Raw genomic sequence first — 19,528 nt, forward strand, 5'->3', positions numbered from 1 at the left:
AAAGTAGAATCCTATCACCCCAAGATGATAAAGGGGCGACACAGGAGGCGATAAGCTCACAAGGGTGGAGCCCATGTGAAGGGGATTATAAGAGAGACCCCTCACCCTCTGCCATGTGAAAGTGAAAAGATCGTTGTCTATGACCCAGGAAGCAGCCCTTTCCAGACATGGATCTGCCAGTGCCTAGCTCTTGGACTTTCCAGCCTTCAGAACTGTGAGAAATAAGTTTCTGTTGTTTCTAGACACTTCTGTTTGTGAGATTTTGTTATAACAGCCAAACAGACTAAGGCAGCCATCCGGCTCCATCTTCACCCAGCGCCCAGATGAGCATGTCTGTTTCGAATGGGAACGGGTTGTGTTCCTCAGAAGTGTGATACAGAAAATAGGCAGAAGCACCAGGGAAGCTCAATGTCATGGTCTGGCATTCAGTGGCTTTTGGACCTGCACCTCCCTGGGGTCATTGACCTCCCTGCACCCCTCCCCACCCCCATGCCTTTGAACTTGCTTTTCCCTGTTCCATCTTCCTGGAAGTAGACTGACCCCTGTGGCCTCTCCCAGAGAGCTGCCCACACATGCCCCCTTCCCCACAGCACCCTATGCTGTGGCAGCAGTGTCACTCATTCTGCAGTGATCCAGCCAGCATTATGGAACGTGAAGCTCTCTGTGGACTAGCCTAGAACAACATCTCCAACTGTGGCACCCTTTCTGTGGAAGAGTCACTTCTGAATTCCATGTCCTTGCCTTGTCCTTATTCCTAAGAGTTTCCATGTATTTAAGTATAGAACAATGTGTCTTTCATTTTTAAATGAAAAGAGAACATTTTTTTTTCAGGAAACTAGATCATATCCTGTATCCAAGACACCATAGTGCAGAGTTTAATTCCTAGCCCTTGGAGCCAGATGCGGCTGTGCAAAGCATGTCCCAGCTTGCTGGCTTTTGCCACTTTAAACTGGGGGCACACTTTGCTTCGGTATTTAACACCTGTTAAATAAGGATAACAGTACCTACCTCCTGGGCTGCTGCTGAGAATTAAATGAGATAATGTGTGGAGATCCCTTGGCACAGAGTTCCAGGATTTGTAGCTATTATAGAGAAGGAACCCCTGCACTCCCAAGCAATAGTTCTAGTGACTGGATTATACTTAAATTAATAAGGAAGCCAGGAGGTTCAGATGGAGACTCAGATATAGTCCTAATATTTTCAGCAAGATTTAAAACACCTATTTAATTCATCCAACCAGCATATTCAGTGAGTCCAAATGACCTGTTTTCTAAACGCATTCTAGATCTTGTATCCATACATTGGTACTTGGCTTCCATTTTCTGTTTTCTTGTAAACCCCTTTCCTTGTCCTCAGTCCCCTCCTGCTTCCAGTACCCAGTGTGTCCTGTGACTTGAGCTCCCTCCTAATCCCAGGCCCTGCTCTTCTCTCCCAACATCCTCCACAGGTCCCCCTCCCCGGGTACATCGAGGCCTACCCCAGGTCCCGGTATCAGCAGAGCTCACCCTCCAGGCTTCCTCGCCAGTACAGCCAGCCCACCAACCTGCACCCCAGCCTGGAGCAGGCCCCCGTGGCCTCCGCAGCGGCCTCGCAGCAGAGCCTGTCAGAGAACGACCCACCTGACACCCCCCTGACCAACATCTCCACCGCGGCCCTGGTGAAGGCCATCCGGGAGGAGGTGGCCAAGCTGGCCAAGAAGCAGACGGACATGTTTGAGTTCCAGGTCTAATGCCTTAGCCCCGTGGGACTCTGCACTTCTAGACTCCAAGGAAGCAGGCTTTGGGTCACTCACACCCAATGTGTGGGGACTTGAGACATAGACAATGGGTGAATCTCACCCTCAGTTTCAGAAAAGGTGAACGGGGGGCTTCTGAGAAACAGAGGACGTTCATGAATGACTAGATTCTTGGTTTGTGCAACTGACGGTGGGTCAAGACGTCCCTACTTGGGACCATGTGAGTGATACTCTGTTATGCCGAGTGTTTGAATCATCCTTAGGGTCTATTTCCCTAAGGAGCCTTAGTCACAAGAGGCACTGGCTAATGTACAGATTCCTGTCCAATGCTACATTTTAATAAATCACCAGAAGGGGGAGAACACAGCTCTATCTTCGGTGACCTCTGCATGTTAACTCTTTCCGTGTTAAAGGCAATGTAGGAGTGTGAATTAAGCACCAGCCTGTACTCTCTCATTCAGCCACGACCATGATCACTAATGTCATCTCTAGCCTGTAAGAGAGACACTGACTCCAGCCAAGAAACTTGAGTCCCTTTGCTTTTAAAGACTCAGATTCAAAGTCAAATGAATTGGATGAAAATCAGTACCAGTGGCTATGCCTATAAATAGCCGTGATCTCTTTCTTCCCTGTGAATTAAAGGTGGAGAAAGAGAGAAGATGAGCAGGAAGGGTGGATTTGTGTTGACAGAGTTTTTAAAAGGTGTTGTCATTTTGGAAATAGAGTACCCTCCAAGTTGGGATCTAATGGAAAGAGAGAATCAGTGCCAAGAGCTTTTAGGGTCCTACAAAAGAAAAACATTATTTGTGGAGGGTTTTCTTTTGCCGGCTTTGAAGGTGGCCTAAGAACAGAGCTTCTGTCTTTCGGGGGGATAATAGATGCATTGACTTTTCCAAGAAAATCTTATCTCTTCAACAGCGATGACCAGCATGTGCTGCCGAATGGTGCAAAAGGAAATAGTCACTGATTCCTGTTAGAAACTCGAGTCGTAACCTCACAGTCGTCCCAGGCCGCGGCCTCTGTTTATAGAAGCTTCCAAATATAGGAAATCTATTGATAGGAGTTTCAACATAAATAACTTTTTACAAAGTGTGTGGAGTTCACCAGTTCTCCATAGCTGATGGATGTAGGAAGACACTTGCTGAAGTGACAGGGGTCCTACCTTGTGACCAGGACGTTCCGTGTCACCCTCCCTGGCATGGAGATGTTGATCTCCAGACCTCTGGGTGGAAGACTTCGCCCACAGCACTGGGTGCCAACCACTGATTACCTGTCATGCAAGCAAGACAGCTACTGACTGTGGGTCACAGAGGGACCGGGGGCACTAGGCTCCCTGCCTGACTTTGGGAGCCACGTATGGTGTTGGGGGCTTGCTTGGTGTCTGTTGGAGAATGAGGTCCTGTCCTGCCTTTACCCATGATCCATCAGCTTCAGCTTGCCCATTCCCTTCTGAGCCCACCTTCCCATTGTCCTCATGAGTTTCTTTGGTCTTTACTGAAAGAAGCAGGTGAAAATAGAAAAGCTGAGGAAGAGTAGGAACAGAACCATATTTGAATGGGAGATTCAAGCTGTCAAAGCACAGGCTTTTCTAAGAAGCTGTTTTTATTTCCCAATGGCAAATAGCCCTTGTTTAGAGATGATGTGTCATGGAATTCCCCAAACAAGACTCTTGTTCGGATGATATTAGGTAGTGTCCTTTTAGTATGCTGGTCGATCTTTCATAGTGTTAGTTTTTTGTTACTTAAAAAGAAATCAGCTATAAATAAAATGTATTTTTGTAATTTCCACGTTGTATATATGGTATATTTCTACCAATGGCCAGTGTTGTAGTCCAAAACCTAAGTCAGCTTGCAGAACACTGTGGACAGTGCGAGATTTTACTGACAGATTCACACGATGCCTAAGGCTATCCAAATAGGCATCCAATGCACTTGAATGAACAAAGAGCCAAAGAAACTCAGCCTTTTCATGCAAATGGTATGAGTCTGATAAAATCAGCTACATTGTCCTGCTTTATCAATAATATCAATATTTCATCAGTGCAATGATATTAACCCAGTACTTTGCTTGGTAAATGCCTGGAAATACTGTATGCAAAAATGAAATTTCAAGACCTCAGTGTCATTGAAATATATGTACATGTTTCAAAAGACAGTGTCTGAGCTTTGGATGTTCCAGTGACACACAGACCATAAATCTATAGTTTGCAGTGGTGTGACTCCAGATGGCTATGAGGATGGAGCTCTAGATATCACAGTCTTTGCAGAAATAGGTGGTCCCCACTTGAAACGCTTGAGAAAACTCAAATATAATGTGCTAGATCAGACACTCTCTTAAATCAGACGTCACGGGTTCAAGAAAAAGTATTTGAAAGGAAAAACTTACATTGAAAAGAAATCTGTTCATGTTTTCCCACCAATGGGGAAGCAGAGTTATTGTGTGGTTTTCTGAGACTAAGATGTGGTCCCTTCTCTGAAGTCTCCTAACCTTATGGAGATGACAGATGCCTGGCCAGGTGACTTTGAGAAGACAGATAGTCAAGAGTGCCTCATGGAGGTAAAAATAGGATTCCGTGAGAGCTTAGAGGAGGCAGCAGTGACCTCCATGTTCATCGTGGTCCTCCAGGCAGACGCAGAAGCCATAATGGACCTCCATGACTTGGAGGAGGAAGTCTGGACGAGTGGAGGAACTGGCCTGAGGATCTAGCCCAAGCCTGAGGATTCACCATCCAACTTGCTCTCCATCTTCCATGCTGCCTGCACACATCGGCGACACATTCCTTTGTGCCTGCAAGTTTAAAAAATAGACAAGGGTCCTATGAGGGACTTCTTAATGTTCTTGCCAAGGCAACATATGGTGGAGTACGTCAGGAACTTTGGATACAGTGTACAGAGGACAATACCTTTGGGGCCTAATAAACATTTTCTCAGCACTGGTTTTGATGCAAGTTTTTCTGCATTCATGAAAAAGAAATGCATTTTGGCTTTCCCCAGAGAGTCCTATCCAGGAAATGGTGTCCTCAACTTTTGTTCAGAACTGGGGTGGGTAGGGGGTGTGTGAATTCTTATCTTGGCACAGGCAGGAGAGCACTGACAGCTTGTCATTGTGAGATAGCAGATGCTGTGCTCTGCATCTGGGGAGGCAATCCAGAGGTGCAGGAACACAGAGGTCTATTGTGTGGCCTGGCACCTGTGATCTGAGGCATGTGCAATAACAAGACAGCAACTGTTACCTGTGGGGAAGAGCTGCCTCTTCAAGGGTGGATTATATAAGAATCAATTCTCTAGTCCGGGGAGAAGTTATCTTGTGCATTTGTTATTTTAAGAATCCAGCAAAGGGGCATGTAGTTTCTGAATAATCTTGATGGAAGAAATGAAATCATTTGATATATGATTTTTTTAAAAAAAGAAAAAAGCTCTTCTGAGAGAGAGCCTGTAGAATAGAAGGGGTGAGGAATCTAAATACCTTCTGAGAGAAATGCTTTTCTAACTTTAAGGCAGAAATTGGAGAAGTGGATCAAAAATTTTAATACCAATTAATACTGATTCCATATAAATGAGCTTCTTTTTTTCTACGTAGCACACAGGTGCTCAAAGTTCAATGAATGCATTTTTTAAAGTTTGATGACAGGATCTGAACTTAACCCTAAATTCCTCCTACCACACACCAGAAAATAATTTGGGGTTCCCCCACAAAATACAGCTAAAGACTTTAAAGAAGGATAATAATTTGGCTTGGAATAGGGACTGAGTGGGGTCTACGTATTGAAAGTTAAATTCTGCCCTTCAGTCCAACCTCAGAGGTATTCTGGTCAAGGAATTTTGCAGGGACGAGAAACCCATTTACACTCGCACAATGTGGAGGTTGACTGAAAGAATTCAGGAACATTTCACAGAAACTAAGCGCAGCTCCCTGGCGGCAAGGGATGGAGGCAGCCACCCTGGCGCGCACTCTCTTGCTCCTTCAGGGTCTCTCCTCATGGAGCTCATCCGTTTCTCTCTGCACATCTGCTTGGATCTCGTGCTTCCCGTGGCTTACTCATTAGCAAATATGTAGTTAACGAACCCACCCCAGGACCCCACACTACTTGGCCTTTTCTTCCTTCCCAGAGCCCACCACTCTGACTAGCATCTCTGTGCCCCCGCAGGTGAATTCTGAAGAATCTGATTGGTCCAGTTCATCTGGCTCTGGGTGAGCCTCCTTGGGGTCAGATGCCTGCCTATCCAATCAGCCATGACTGGGAGTCAGGTCCTGTCATACAAGCATGGCTTCCTGGGTTGACTCTTTCAAGTGGGAGTTTAGAGGTGGGGAGGATTAGTACCCAAAGGAAGGAGTATGACTGGGCAGGATCTTCTAAGGGAAATGGAAATGACAAGTCCTGCTAGAATGCTACAGAGAAGGCAGTATTCAGAGAGCAATCCCTATGGATGCTGCCAAAGAGAGAAAGAGCATTCTCACTTGCCTATCAGGTGAGAGTACATCCGCTTGGGACCCTAGCAGACTGGCTTGAACTGCTCTGGCCACTCTGACCCCAATACCAGTTACTGAATACTGCTGCTGGGCCTAAGAAGGGATTTCTGACCAAGGCCCAGTTAGCACAATGTCTTGCTCAGCAGACAATAAATACTTGTAAATTGAATTGCATGATCTTAGCTCAGGTGCTATTAACGTGGCTCATGGCCACACACTTGCATGGATGAGAAAACCAATGAGCCTCTCAGTAGAGTCTTTTGAAACAAAATTGGTTTCAAGTGAAACTGATATTATAGTGGCTCTGACCTTCCGGATATAATAAGTTAGTGTCCTGAGAATTGAAAGGTCTCTTGATTTCTTAGGTGAACTGTTACAGAATGCTAGTCCGTTGTGAGCTGGGGATATAGCTCAGTTGGTAGAGTGCTTGCCTTGCATGCACAAGGCCCTGGGTTCAATCCTTAGTACCACAGAGGGAAAAAAAAGTGCTAATTGATAAATACTAAAATGTAGGGTGTTTCTGAGAAGGAATATTTAGGAAATATAATTGTGCCAGAAACAAATTCTCTTAGGAGATATTGAGTCACTTTGGTTTGCAGGTTTTAAAGATAAAGAAATTTTTAGTAAGGCAGAATTTGTCTCCAAAGGTCAGACCCATACTTTAGTGAGAGCCATTATACAATAAAATCTAGATATTGATTATTTTCATTCTCTGACCTTGGTCACAGACTTTTGTAAATCATGGAGGGAGGCCATTGATGTATTTTACATAAATTAACCCTGGGCTCGCCTTACTTTTCCTCAACTCTTCCTTCTGTCTAAACTCACCTCCACCACGCACACAATTTGAGTGGAGAAAAAAAAATTGTACCCAAGAGAATCAGAGGAGTATCAATGGACTGGGAATTTTAAAGAGATGTAAATATTCTAAACTTCAAGCAACTCACTTTGAATTTGTCTTTAATTCCTCATCTATCAAAAGGGTATAACATCTGTACTTCCTACCTCCTGTGCTGGTTGTGAGGAACCCATAACATAATATATCTGAAAAATGTCTGGGCACGGTGGCTCATGCCTGTAATCCCGGTGGCTCATGAGACTGAGTCAGGAGAATCATGAGTTCAAAGCCAGCCTCAGCAACAGTGAGGTGCTAAGCAACTCAGTGAGATCCTGATTTAAATAAAATACAAAATATGGCTGGGGATGTGGCTCAGTGATTGAGTGCCTCTGAGTTCAGCCCTCAGTACCCACCTAAAAAAAAAAGTATCTGAAAATGGTTTGAGAAATACATTTGAAAGAATTCCCACTAAAGTATTAGCTTCACAGTTCAGTTTTATCCAGCAAAATAGTTCAGCTCCTCCAACCACTGAATGGATTTTTATTATCATGTGTTCCATGACAAGACTTAAGGAAAAATAAAGAAAGTCCTAAGTTTGGAATTGCTCACAAAAGCCAGCCCCGCGTGGAGTTGGAGGGTGTGTAAGTTCGTGTAAGTACGTGTATGTGTGCTTTCACTCTGGGTGAAAAGCCCAGACTGTGATTCTTTCCAATCACGTTAGACACATTGGGCAAAGTACTGAGCAGAAGCTTTGAATGTAGCTGTTGTTATTTTAATGCTTTGCTTTCTAATTAACTTTGTACGTCCTTTGCCTCTGCCGGGAACAGAGTGTTCATATGCTGTTAGAATTTTTTATTGTAAAATAAAATGACAAAGGCTTTCATACCCCACACCTGCCTGCTTCTCCTTCTACCTCCTCCAGATGGTGAGGTGGCATCTCTTTCACACCCCAGCCCCACAACGGGACCTGCTTGGGGGTGCTGAAGAGCAGAGGCAGGCCTGGAGGACCCCTGGTGGTTCCAGAAGCCATCCCACTTGGGGCATGAGCTCATGGACCCAAAACAAAAGGGTGCCCTTGGCAGTTCACAGGCCCCAGAGAGGAAATTGGGGCCCCAGGGAGGAAGAAGCCAATGTCCGCTCAGATGTCCTTCTCAGAGCAAAAGTCAGTGGCTTCCAAGGAGACTGGGGGTGGGGGTAGGGAATAGGACACAGACCCCCCAAACCACCTATTCACACCCTGTGCTAGACCCAGCACTTCTGACACCTGCCTATGTTCAGCCTCACCCAGAGGCCATGGTCTAGGCCGCCTGCTCTGTCCTCTGACTTACACTGATGGACAGGAGAGACCCAACCAGATTCTCTCTTTAGGAAATACCAAGATATGGAATCTATTAGCAGCACATGTCAAAACCGAATGGTCAAAACTCAGAGAAGAGATAAGAAAGTCTGTCTCTTTTAACAAAGCCAATTCTGGAAGCTTCTGAGGAGTCCCTGTGCCTAATGTTGAGTCATAACCTCGGGGCTTTGGAGAATCTAGGAGACTTGGACAGCGGCTTCTCACTAGACCCCAGCTTGCTGAAGCTCTCTAAGTCCTTTAAACATACCTAAGAGACTGAAGGAACAACTTCTTACTCCTCTCTTTGCTCCTGTGGAAGGAGGAATCAAATATGCACAAAAGATAATCCGAAGCCACTGCCTCGCGGGAATGCTGAGGGCGAAGCTTTTAGTGAAACCCCCAATAGGATGGGGACCATTGCAGAGGAGGTGGTACCGGTGATCCAGGGACTCAGGGGCTTGCTACGCCTCTTTATTCTTCCTCCTGGACCCTAGTGGCTCTTGGCTTTCAGGACAAATGAAAAGATTAAATGAAAGCAAGGGATGATGCCTTCTTTAGTCCCAGGAATGGAAGGTAGACACACACCCAGGGAGCTAGAAAAAGCTCATAGAGATCTCCCTCATCCCTCCTGGGTCCCCTTCAGAGACAGGACAGCAACCTCCATTCTGGACTTCTGTGAGCAAAGTGATGCATCTGACTCATGAGCTCCATTGACCACTGGAACCAGAAAGAATATGCTATGGAACCAAAGCATGAGTGGAGAGCAAGCACCAGCAAAACGTACGCAGAGAGTGCACGGGTGTCAGGGACTGAGTGCTTGTGTGTCCCCTCCCCCAGTTTACATGTTGAGACCTAACACCTGATACAAGAGTATTTGGAGGTGGAGAACTAAGGAGATGAGATTATAAAACAGACAGATCCCTGCCCTCCTTCCTCCACCTGTGAATCAGAAAGCAGGACCTTGTCAGATGCTATATCTGCTGCTGCCTTGATCTTGGATTTTTCAGATCAGAACTGTGAGAAATACATTCCTATTGTTTCTATGCCACTCTGTTTATGGCATTGGGTATAGCAGCTCAAACAGACCAAGACACTAGAGGACAAGTGCCTTGGAGTCTCTCTCTGACCTCTTAGAGGTACAGTTAGGACCAGTATTGGCTTACACAGTTGCTTTCTCAACATCTCAATGTTTGAGTTTGCCTGTGCACAAATCCACATTTGGATAGAGGCCATCTGGCTCATTGGAATGGAAATGAAGTTTTGTTAATGGCGACAGTTTCACTACGAACTTGATCTCCTAGGCTCTGGACCCTGAAGGGCCTTCACTCAAGGTGTAACAGAATTTGCTTTTCTCACGAAGTCCACTCTATCACCAGCTTCTCGATCCTGGAGGATGAGGCTTTGGAGACACCCACGGAGCCTGTGTGAGTCGCGCCCTTGATACTGCATCCTTACAATGGCAACGTGACCTAAAATAAAAGTTAAGGCTGCCACCAGATGTCTTGCCTATGGAACACCTGGAAACAGCTAGACGGGGGGCATGGGGTCTGCCAGTAAGCTGAATGTGGAGCTGGATTTTTTTTATGCTTTATCTCCCTCTGCTGGGATTCATAGAGATGAAGCCAGAGGTTGGTTGTGAGCTCCTAAGGAAGTCCGTTTTCTAGGTCAAGTTTCAGCAGCATGAATGGAAGAGTCTGGGTAGGTTTAAGACTGTGAAAAGTGAAGAGCCTTCAAATCGCCAAAGTTGCTTTGTGTATTAACATTCAGGGACTCTGGAGACTAAAAGTTTGCTTCCCTTTTAGCTTAAGCCTTCTTTGTGACCAATTCTTTTAGAAAGGGACCTAGTAAGGGCTGAGACCAGAATCCAGACACCAAAACTGAGCAGACGTTAGCCCTGGAGAAGGGCTTCAGGGTTGTCCTTCTGTTAGAACTGTCTTTCTCCCAGGGACATGCATGCTTATCCTATTGATCTTTCATTTAAATTTCTGGGAAACTCTGATAGAACCTTTGAGGGAGCCATCCTTTTTATCCATCGTTGGTTGAGTGAACATTTCCTGAGCGCTATTGTGCCTCAGACTCAGTGCTAAGGGACAGAGATTCAACAGTGAGCAGACGCAGCTCCTGCCTCTTAGAGCACATGGTCAAGGAGATCAGTCCTTGTGACTCAAAGCCCAGCACATTAAGGGCTCACCATTCATTCAGTGCCTTTTCCACCCATAAAAGCCAGCCAGAGGAAAACCCAAATCCACTTCTTTCTGGAAGCATTTAGATTTAGAAAAGGACACACTTTGCTGTTGCATCTTCTGATTTCCTTCTCAATTATCTTGAACCAATTTGTAAGATGCCCACGAATCCCCCCCAGGGGGAGGAAGAGAGCAAATTTCCAACCTCCAAGAATCAGCAAATGTTAGTTACAATCTCAAATTTCTGAGCTGTAGCCACCCAATGAAATCAGGAGCCCCGGTGTAAGAGAAGGGATGGCTGTGTGGGAACTATTCTATGCAATCCAAGTGAGAACATTAGTAAACGTATTCTTTATGGATGAAACATAGTCCCCCAAACACCCTCATTTTGCCCCTATACATAACATACCATTCAAAATGTATCAGATGATTATTTAGCCTCTGAAACATATCGTTCTATGGAGCAAATCCAAACAGGCAAACTGGGTAGAATTTTTCACTAATTCTTTTATTTGCTGCACAAGTCCATTTAGCTTAATTGTGCTTATTTCTTGGCAAATTTACATGTGAAATAAAGCACATTGTCTTACTGGTAACCTTTCTTCCAAAGTGTCAGCCGATATTTGTGCTTGCAATTTTGTCTTTTCTCACAATATTTCTTTCTCCCATTTCCCCCACAAGAAAAATATTTTAACGAGCATTTACAGTGTTCTCAGGGCCTCGGACATGGTCATGGGATGAACCAATGCGGCCTGCTGATTTTGAAATGATAGAATCTCAGGCTCCTTGAGTTGGAAGGGGATTTGGTGAGATTTATCCAACTTTGGGGTTGGATTAAAAGCCATCACCAGGATAAATCTTATATGTGGTATCATTTACCTGGTCAGAGATTAAGCCATAATTAGAGCTTCAAAAAAGGCAGGTACTCAAAATAAGAGGGAGTAGAATAGAGAAGTGAAAGAAAGATGGGGAGGGTTTTTTTGTTTGTTTGTTTTTGGTTATTTTTAGGGGGAAAAAAAGGGCAGCATGGTGGTGGTAGAGGATTCAACTTTATTGAACTTCTTTATCCTTATTTTAGCATTTAGGATTGTTTTTATTTTAAATTACATGTAGGATGAAAGGCACCAAAATATTTGTACTGTGGGACGTGAAATGACTTTACACTGGCTCCGAATCTATGTCATGAGCATGGGGATCACACTTGAGAGGGATCCCTGCTGTGTGACTCAGCTTTTCATCACTGTGACAAAATACCTGAGAAAATCACCTTAAAAACCATGGACTCATGGTTTCAGAGGCTTCAGTCTATGATCAATTGGCCTTGTTGCTTTGGGGCTGTGGTGAGTCAGCACATCATGGTGGGGAGCACCCAATGGAACAAGGCTGCTTACCTCTTTACCAGAAGCACACGTGTCCCATCCCACCTCTTTGCAAAGATACCCCCAATGAAACAAAACTTTCAACTAGGCCACACCCCTTAAAGTTTCCACCACACGCCAAGCTGGGGACTCGGCCTTTAACACGTGGGCCTTCGGCGGCCATTCCAGATCCAAACTGTAACACCCGCCTTAGGATTTGGGGCCTTCCAGACCTTGGTTTGACATTTACCTTAACCTCATTCTGACTCTGTGTGACTTCAGGTAACTCACATCTCCTCCCTGAGCCTTTTCTATGGAATGAAAAGAAGACCCAGTGACCACAGGCACTGCAGAGGGGGGAGAAGAGAGTGCGTAGCTGACCACTGCACAGCATGGTCCACAATCAGCACGACAGCGTGCTGGTTCCTGTGTAGCCTCTGCTGGGATCCCTCTAGCCATGGGGAGCTCTGTGTCTTCCAGAGCTGCTGCCTCACCCATCAATCACCTAGGAGTGGCTCCTGTACTCAGCCTCATCCGACCCACCCCCCTGTGGGCCACCTCCTTTTTCAACAGCCTGGGACACCAATAAGCCATCAGTGCAGTGGGCAGCCTCCCACCTGGGCAGACATGAGTGGTGCTGTGAAAGGAAAGCTCCTCACCCGGCTGAGATGACACAGAGGGGACCCGCCCCCAGCCTGCACACACTCTTGGTGATAACTCCCTCCCACCCTGGAAGCTGTTCTGGGCAATCGACGCCCCAGGACGTAAGGCCCTGGTCCCAGCGTCTCCATAAGATGCATCTGGGCACGGTGCGTTTAAAGGAGTGGCAGCAAGCTTAGAATGGCAGGCACCAGCTCCCAGAGTCCTACAGTGAGCAGATGGAAATAAGAGTCCATCAGGGGAAATCCCATACGACTGCCCTCCTGCCTGCCGCTGTGTCCTGAAGGTGGAGGTCACCCCCCTGTGATCGGAGAAAACTTGCTGGTCCTCACTTTGGAGTCCCGTCTCGGTGATCGTCACATTTGCCCATGCAGATGTCCTTCGTATCAGCTCACTGAGGTGGGCACCAGGAAACAGGGAGACAATAATGGTTTGAAGCCAGTTACTAAAGATTGAGCGAAGGTTTAACACCTCGGGCTTCGGAGCAGCTCACTCAAATCCAAGCTGTGTGCCTCTCGGTGCCTCTGTAAAATGGGGTTGAGAACATCTTCCTCGTGAACAGATGCTGTTCATGGAGTGCTGAGCACAGGGACAGGCACCAGGCAATGCTTCACTGTGGACAGTTGGCATTGGCGGTTGTGGTGTTATGGTAGAGCTTGAGAGAAACTCCACCACCCTCCCATCCTGTGCTCAGACCCCAAGACACCTTTTCCAATGCCCGCTGGCCCTGTTGGAATGGTTGCATTAAGCATCTTTGCTCTGTTCCTAAGGACCATGAAATGACTTCAGTCCTTGAAATGCACCTAAAGTAAACTGTGATGTGGAGTCAGATGGACATAGATCAGATTCTCACATCACCCTCGTTCCTATGTAACAGGCTGCATGACCTCTGCAAAAGGCCTGCTCATGCACGCATATGTACATGCATGCTCACACACACTCACACACACGCACGCTCACACATTCTCATGCAGAGCACGACGAACAAGTAAGCCTGTCCTGATCATCAAATGACTCTTGCCAAGTCCCTCCAGGGGGGAGAAGAAGGGAACCTGGATTCCTGGAGGCTTACCTGGTAGCAGGAACTACCACCTGGAGCCTTGGAGATGCAGGGAGTTCACGCCATGGACCCTCCGGGTCACCTTAGGCAGTGATTTCAGTTCTCTGAGCCTTATTATCTTTTTTTTCTGTCTGCCCCCACAACAGTGAACCCCAGAAACCCACCCTTCATTAAAACTCAAAGCTTCCCTCTTTCCAAACAGCATGATCTAATCAATCATAGAAAGGGAGAAAATGGACCTCAGCTGTCCATGATGGTAGCTACTAACTCCAAGAGGTTATTTTATCTTAATTCTGAACAATTAAAATGAAATAAAATTTAAAATCCAGTTCTCTGTTGCAAATACCATATGTCAAATCTCAATAGCTATGAGGCTGATGGCTACCATTACTAAATGGCACAGATAAAGAATATTTCGATTGTTACAGAAAGTTCTATCAGACAGCACTCATTTAGACCATCCAGCCATTATGGATAATAAAAATGACAGATAATAGTCATTAGTTCTAGTATAGATAGGAGATGTATACCTGCATAATAGGAACTAGGGAGCTAAACAGCAGGAGAGCATACAGTTACTGGGTACATACTTTAGATAGTGCTATGAAAGGAACCTGTCCCCACCTTGCCCCTGGTTCCCATACTGAAACCCCAATCCCTAAAGTGACGGGATTTGGAGGTGAATTATTTGGAGATAATTGTGTTTAGATGAGGTAATGAGGGTGGAGCCCTCCTGAGGGATCAGTGCCTCTATAAAAACAGGAAGGGACACCAGAGCTCTCTCTTTTCCATGTCATTCGAGGACACTGTGAGATGTGGGGGCCATCCATAAGGCAGGAAGAGAGTCCTCGCCAAGAATCAAATCAGTTGACACCTTAATTTTGGACTTCCGGCCTCCAGAAATAGGAGTCAATGAGTCTGGTCAAGCTTCTGTAATTCACATGAACTGGGTTCTTCACCCTGAAACCAGTTTTGAAAAGAGCACATCTTCCTGGGGGGAATACCCAGCGTGCCCTGTGGCTCTCAGCAGGCAACTGCAGCCTCTGGGAAAGGCCAGGGCCGCCCCTGTGTTTATTTTTGCAATGAATGTCTTAAGTGGCTGCAGTGTCTCCACCTCCCCAAAGGTTTCCAAATGGATTTTCTTCTAGGTAATGATGAGCAGACAGCTAAATGTCAGCCCTGGATGTGAGAAGACTAGAGGGTGGGTTGTGGGGGTGGGGGTGGGGTTCCGTGCACTTCTAAATATTTACTGCCACCTGGTGGTGAGTTTGTATTAGGAGACTGGAAACCTTGATGCAAATTGCTCAGTGCACCCAAAGAGGCAAAGAAGAGGGTGTGAACCTGGGCTGCACCCACATCCAGAGCCAAGCAATGAATGAGGCAACAGCCTCAGGCAGGGAGAACTTTCCTGCACACTTTCAAAGTGAGAAAAAGGGCTCAGAGAAGCTGAAAACCTATTTTATTTGAAGAACATTTGCATGAAAATTTACATTCATTGTTCCCAGAGCTACTGAAGGTTTGCACTGGATTTAGTTAAAACTCTGAGAGGAGATTAATAATCCTGGGTGATTATTCATGATTATTATTATCCTTTTTGTGAAAAGATCAATGGGGTGAAAAACATTTATTGAGTATGTGCTTTATTTTTTTTTATTTTTTTTTATTGGTTGTTCACAACATTACAAAGCTCTTGATATATCATATTTCATACATTAGATTGAAGTGGGTCATGAACCCCCAATTTTACCCCAAATGCAGACCGAAGAATCACGTCAGCTACACATCCACAATTTTACACAATGCCCCATTAGCAACTGCCGTACTCTGCCACCCCTCCTATCCCCCACTATCCCCCCTCCCCATCCCTCCCAACTTCTCTCTCTACCCCATCTACTGTAATTCATTTCTCTCCTTGTTTATTTTCCCATTCCCCTCACAACCTCTTATATGTAATTTTGTATAGCAATGAGGGTCTCCCTTCACTTCCATGCAATTTCCCTTTTCTCTCCCTTTCCCTCCCATTTAAACTGGACATTATTCTAAGATTCCTGCACATTAACTTACTTAAACTTCATTCTGACCTGTGAAGTTGGGTACTGTTAATCCCCTCATTTTTCAGATGACAGAATGAAGACACAGAAAGGTTAAGTAGTTTTTCCCAAAGTCACACAGCTTGTATATGCTGGGATTTCAATGCAGTCTGGCCGCAGAGCTAATAATCTTAATCACTACATTATATACCATCTCCCAGACAAGAAGGGATATCTAAGGCCCGTCCCTAATATCAGTAAAAAACTCAAGGCACCGTGAAATCCATGCTGTCATAAAGAGCCACCTGACCCAGATGGTCCCTAGGATATTGTTATATCTAGATCATCCTTTCTTGTGACTTTGTGATCATCCTTTCTTGTGATTATGCAAATTAATGTTTCAACAGATTGGGCCATAAGTCACACTGCACTTCTTTAGAGGGAACCTCCTGCTCACCACTATGTCCACCTGGAACCCAACGTCACTCCTCTGAGCTACCCAGGAGCTCAGTTGTGAGGAAGCTGACTGCAAAAGGCAGGAGGGGGCAGCAGAACAAGATGGGAGGTGAGCGGCCTGGATTCCTGGTGGCTCCCAGGCAGATGCCAATCCACGTGAGGTTCAGGAAGGGGACATGCGATGGCATTGTCTGCCAGGGTCCTTGTTTGGGTAGGAAACTGCTCTCCAGCTTCGAGTGGTTCGAGGTGGGGAGGGGCTGCAACCACAGAACCCGCATCACTCCCCAATGTGGACAGAGATGGCAGCGTGACACAGTCTGGGCCAAAAGCATTTCTCCAAGAAATGGCAGCTGGAGCCGAGTTGGACAGCAGCAGTGTCCCCTTCTGTTCCTCCTAAATGTCGGCACAGCTATTGTTGAAGTTGCCCTTGGTTAGTTTCTATTGCTTATAACCAAAGAGCCCTACTGTCCGCCATGCTCCTTACTTGGACGTGAGATGCCATCCTGCCTGGGAAGAATGTGCTGGCTCGCTCTAGTAGAGTTACCCCTGCCCCAGCCTGCCTCCCTCCAGGCACTCACCCCCTCACCACTGGGTGAGGGCTGAGCTCTAGGGTGGGGAAAATCCAGCGCTTCTCCATTCCTGCTGGCCTGGCCTCCCTCCAGCTCATGCCTGGCAGCCCCCACCACTCCTACACCCATGCAGCTCAACAGTGAGGGCTGTGTCCTCCACAGACTGGGACTCCCAATTCGTGGAAGTTTTGCGTCTGTCGTCTTATTTGTCATCCACCCCCACACACAGCCATCCTGGGAAAATGGTCTCCATTCTACAGATGAGGAAAGAGGTTCAGAAAGGTTAGGTAACTTTCCTAAGGTCACATACCTGGTGAGTGACAGAATCAGGATATCACGGAAGGGAAAAGGCCAGTGTCCTGAGGCACCAGCATAGCACTCAGTGGGATAGGAAACTTTGAAGCAGCCACTGGATCTCTCTTCTTCCTGTTCCCAGAAACCAGGCCTCACAGTCCCTCAGGCCTGACTCCTTTGTCACATGTCATGAGGCAGAGATGACTAAGATAGCAGAAAGTTTTTCCAACATGCTGGAATCTGTATTGCTGTCAGGATTAAGGGTCAGGATGGAAAAGAGAGATCATGATATAAATAGCTGGCTGCATGTTCTATTAGGTTTCATGTTCCATCCTCCCTCAGCTGCCGCTGGAGGGGAAGGGCTCAGCCCTCCTCTTCAGGCTGTTCCTCTGCTTACCCTGGTTTCTGGAAGGTAGAAATGGCTAATCTGATAGGTCAGGTCTAGAACATTCCTTGGCCCCATTTCCATCAGTAGACAGTCAGTACCATCCTGCGTTTTTCCATCCTCTCCTTGAGTCTGTATAATAGGCAGACCCAGGTCAGCCTGTCATCGCAGGGAGGCAGGACCAACTTCTTTCCTGCCTGTCCACATCTGCCACTGAGTGGGCAAACCAGACTGGAAGCAGCTGCAAGCCTCACTTCTATTTTCAGCTCAACTTTGAACATTCTGAAGCAACAGTCTCTCAACTCAACCATAAATTAAGTGGTGCTTTTGTCCCCCATTTAGCAGGAGTTGTGCTAAGAAGTGTTAAACACCCAACTCTTGTTGGGGGGCAAAAACAACCCTGATCTGCCAGTTTCCATAATCTGACAATTTCCATATGTACATACTCTCACTGTGGCCAACTTCAAGGTGCCAACACAACATCATTAGGAAGGCATTCACATTGGCATACCATTAGGTAGTTATTGCCAACCTACAGATGCATTAGGCATAAACAGCCTCAAGAGCAGAGATAATAGTAAAATATAGCAATATACATATACATATATAGGAAATGATGAACTGTCAATATTTATCTTAGTTTTAAATATAGTTTAATTGTAAGTTAATGCCATTAATTTTTTAATAATAGTTGTGTTTAACAGTTCACAAAATTCTTGAACATTGGATAATCTGCTCTTGTGAGCCACACATACTGGTTCCTCCAAGCCACCCTGCTTATCCAGTATACCTGGCAATGGGTGTTCCTGCCATCACACTTCCCAGTGCATATTTTCCTTTGCATATTTTCCTCTTCCATTCCATGTTGTTCTGGAGAAGCTGACAATCACACGATCCCCATCCTACTGGATGCTGATAACAGGAGTTATGACCAAAACTGGGCAAGCTGTGGGGCGAGTGGTAGATGCCAGGACTGGGTCTGTGCATTCCTAGGAACTCACCCCACTCAACCACCCTTACTTGGTAAGTTGTGGGCAGCAACCCAAACAGCCCAAACACATGCCTGCTAGTATTCATGCTTATTAAAATATCCTGGACCTACTCTCCTCACCCTGATCTCTTGCAGGTTGTGCTCCTTCCCGGCAGGGTCACTGGGACTGATTGTGGCTTTATGCAAGGGCCACACCTGCTGTTCTGCAGGGTCTCTTACCACAGAGGCTCTCTGTTCCTCCCTCCCTTTACTCTTGCTGGTGGTTTCCCGCCCTGCCTTTCATAGTCAAGAGCCTGTCTTTGTCGGTGATGGGGAGTTATATTGGATAGCTTCTAAACAACAGGAGCTTATTTCGTACAATTCTGGAGGCTAAGTCCAAGATCAAGGTGCTGCCAGATTCTGTCTGATGAGGGTCAGGTTCCTAGATAGTGCCTTTTAGCTGTGACCTCACATGGTGGAAGGAGGGAAGGAAAGGCCTTTTGGCTGAGATTAATACCCTTATAAAAGAGTCCCCAGAGAGTCCCCAGAGAGGGGACTCTTTTATAAGGGTATTTATCTCATCCATAAGTGTCTTACCTCGAGATCTAATCAAACTTCTAAGTCCCTACCTCTTAACACCATCATCGGGCATAGGTCTCAACATGTAAGAGGCACAGTCAGTCAGTCTGTAATACAGTCCCTTTATTTATTTGAGGACCAGGGGTGAGGGATTACTGGGAATTGAACCCAAGAGTGTTTTACCACTAAGCTATATCCCCAGCGCTACCACCCTCCTTTGAGACAAGGTTTTGCTAAATTGGTAAGGCAGGCCTTAAACTTCATTTCAATCCTCCTGCTTCAACCTTCTGATTTTAGCTGAGATTACAGGCGTGTGTCACCGCCCCTGGCCTAGCACCATTGCTTTATTAAACTCTTTTGAATTATCCAATTTTTGTGTGTCGCTGTTTCTTGCCAGAACCCAATTTACCGTCACCCACACTTCCTACTCTGCTCTGTTCAGGGTGTTCGCATGGGGGCTTTGTGGCCCAGCAAGTAAGAACACAGGCTCTGGAACTGGCCCCTGTCTGAATTGTATTTACTAGCTGTAATATTATGGCCACATTACTTTATTTCTTGGTGCCTCAATTTTGGCCACCTATAAAATGAGGATAGCAGTCTCTACC

At 46.0% G+C, this 19,528-nt stretch overlaps 1 protein-coding gene and 1 long non-coding RNA gene across 5 annotated transcripts in view; one reads left to right on the top strand and one right to left on the bottom strand.

Annotated features, from left to right (window-relative positions):
* KIAA1549L (KIAA1549 like) overlaps window positions 1-1,733 on the top strand; it is a 262,887-nt gene extending 261,154 nt beyond the window's left edge. For all 3 annotated transcript variants that reach the window (XM_081279968.1, XM_081279969.1, XM_081279970.1), the window contains exon 21: window positions 1,448-1,733. In XM_081279968.1, the coding sequence (XP_081136094.1) occupies window positions 1,448-1,729 (282 nt within the window). In that variant the 3' untranslated portion in view covers window positions 1,730-1,733. The remainder of the gene's footprint in view (window positions 1-1,447) is intronic.
* Window positions 1,734-1,837: 104 nt separating this feature from the next.
* Window positions 1,838-18,457, bottom strand: LOC308641397. Of its 2 annotated transcripts, none has more exons than XR_014020448.1 (3): window positions 17,387-17,559; window positions 17,006-17,237; window positions 1,838-4,522 (listed from the first exon to the last, which is right to left on the bottom strand). It is a non-coding gene; the product is annotated as an uncharacterized lncRNA (long non-coding RNA). The 2 variants fall into 2 exon arrangements; XR_014020449.1 differs by lacking the exon at window positions 17,387-17,559 and adding an exon at window positions 18,165-18,457 and having other exon boundaries at window positions 1,842-4,522.
* Between the last annotated feature and the right edge of the window lie 1,071 nt (window positions 18,458-19,528).

The sequence above is a fragment of the Spermophilus citellus genome (assembly GCF_964194105.1).
Source record: "Spermophilus citellus genome assembly, chromosome: 2".
NCBI classification, from domain to species: Eukaryota; Metazoa; Chordata; class Mammalia; order Rodentia; family Sciuridae; genus Spermophilus; species Spermophilus citellus.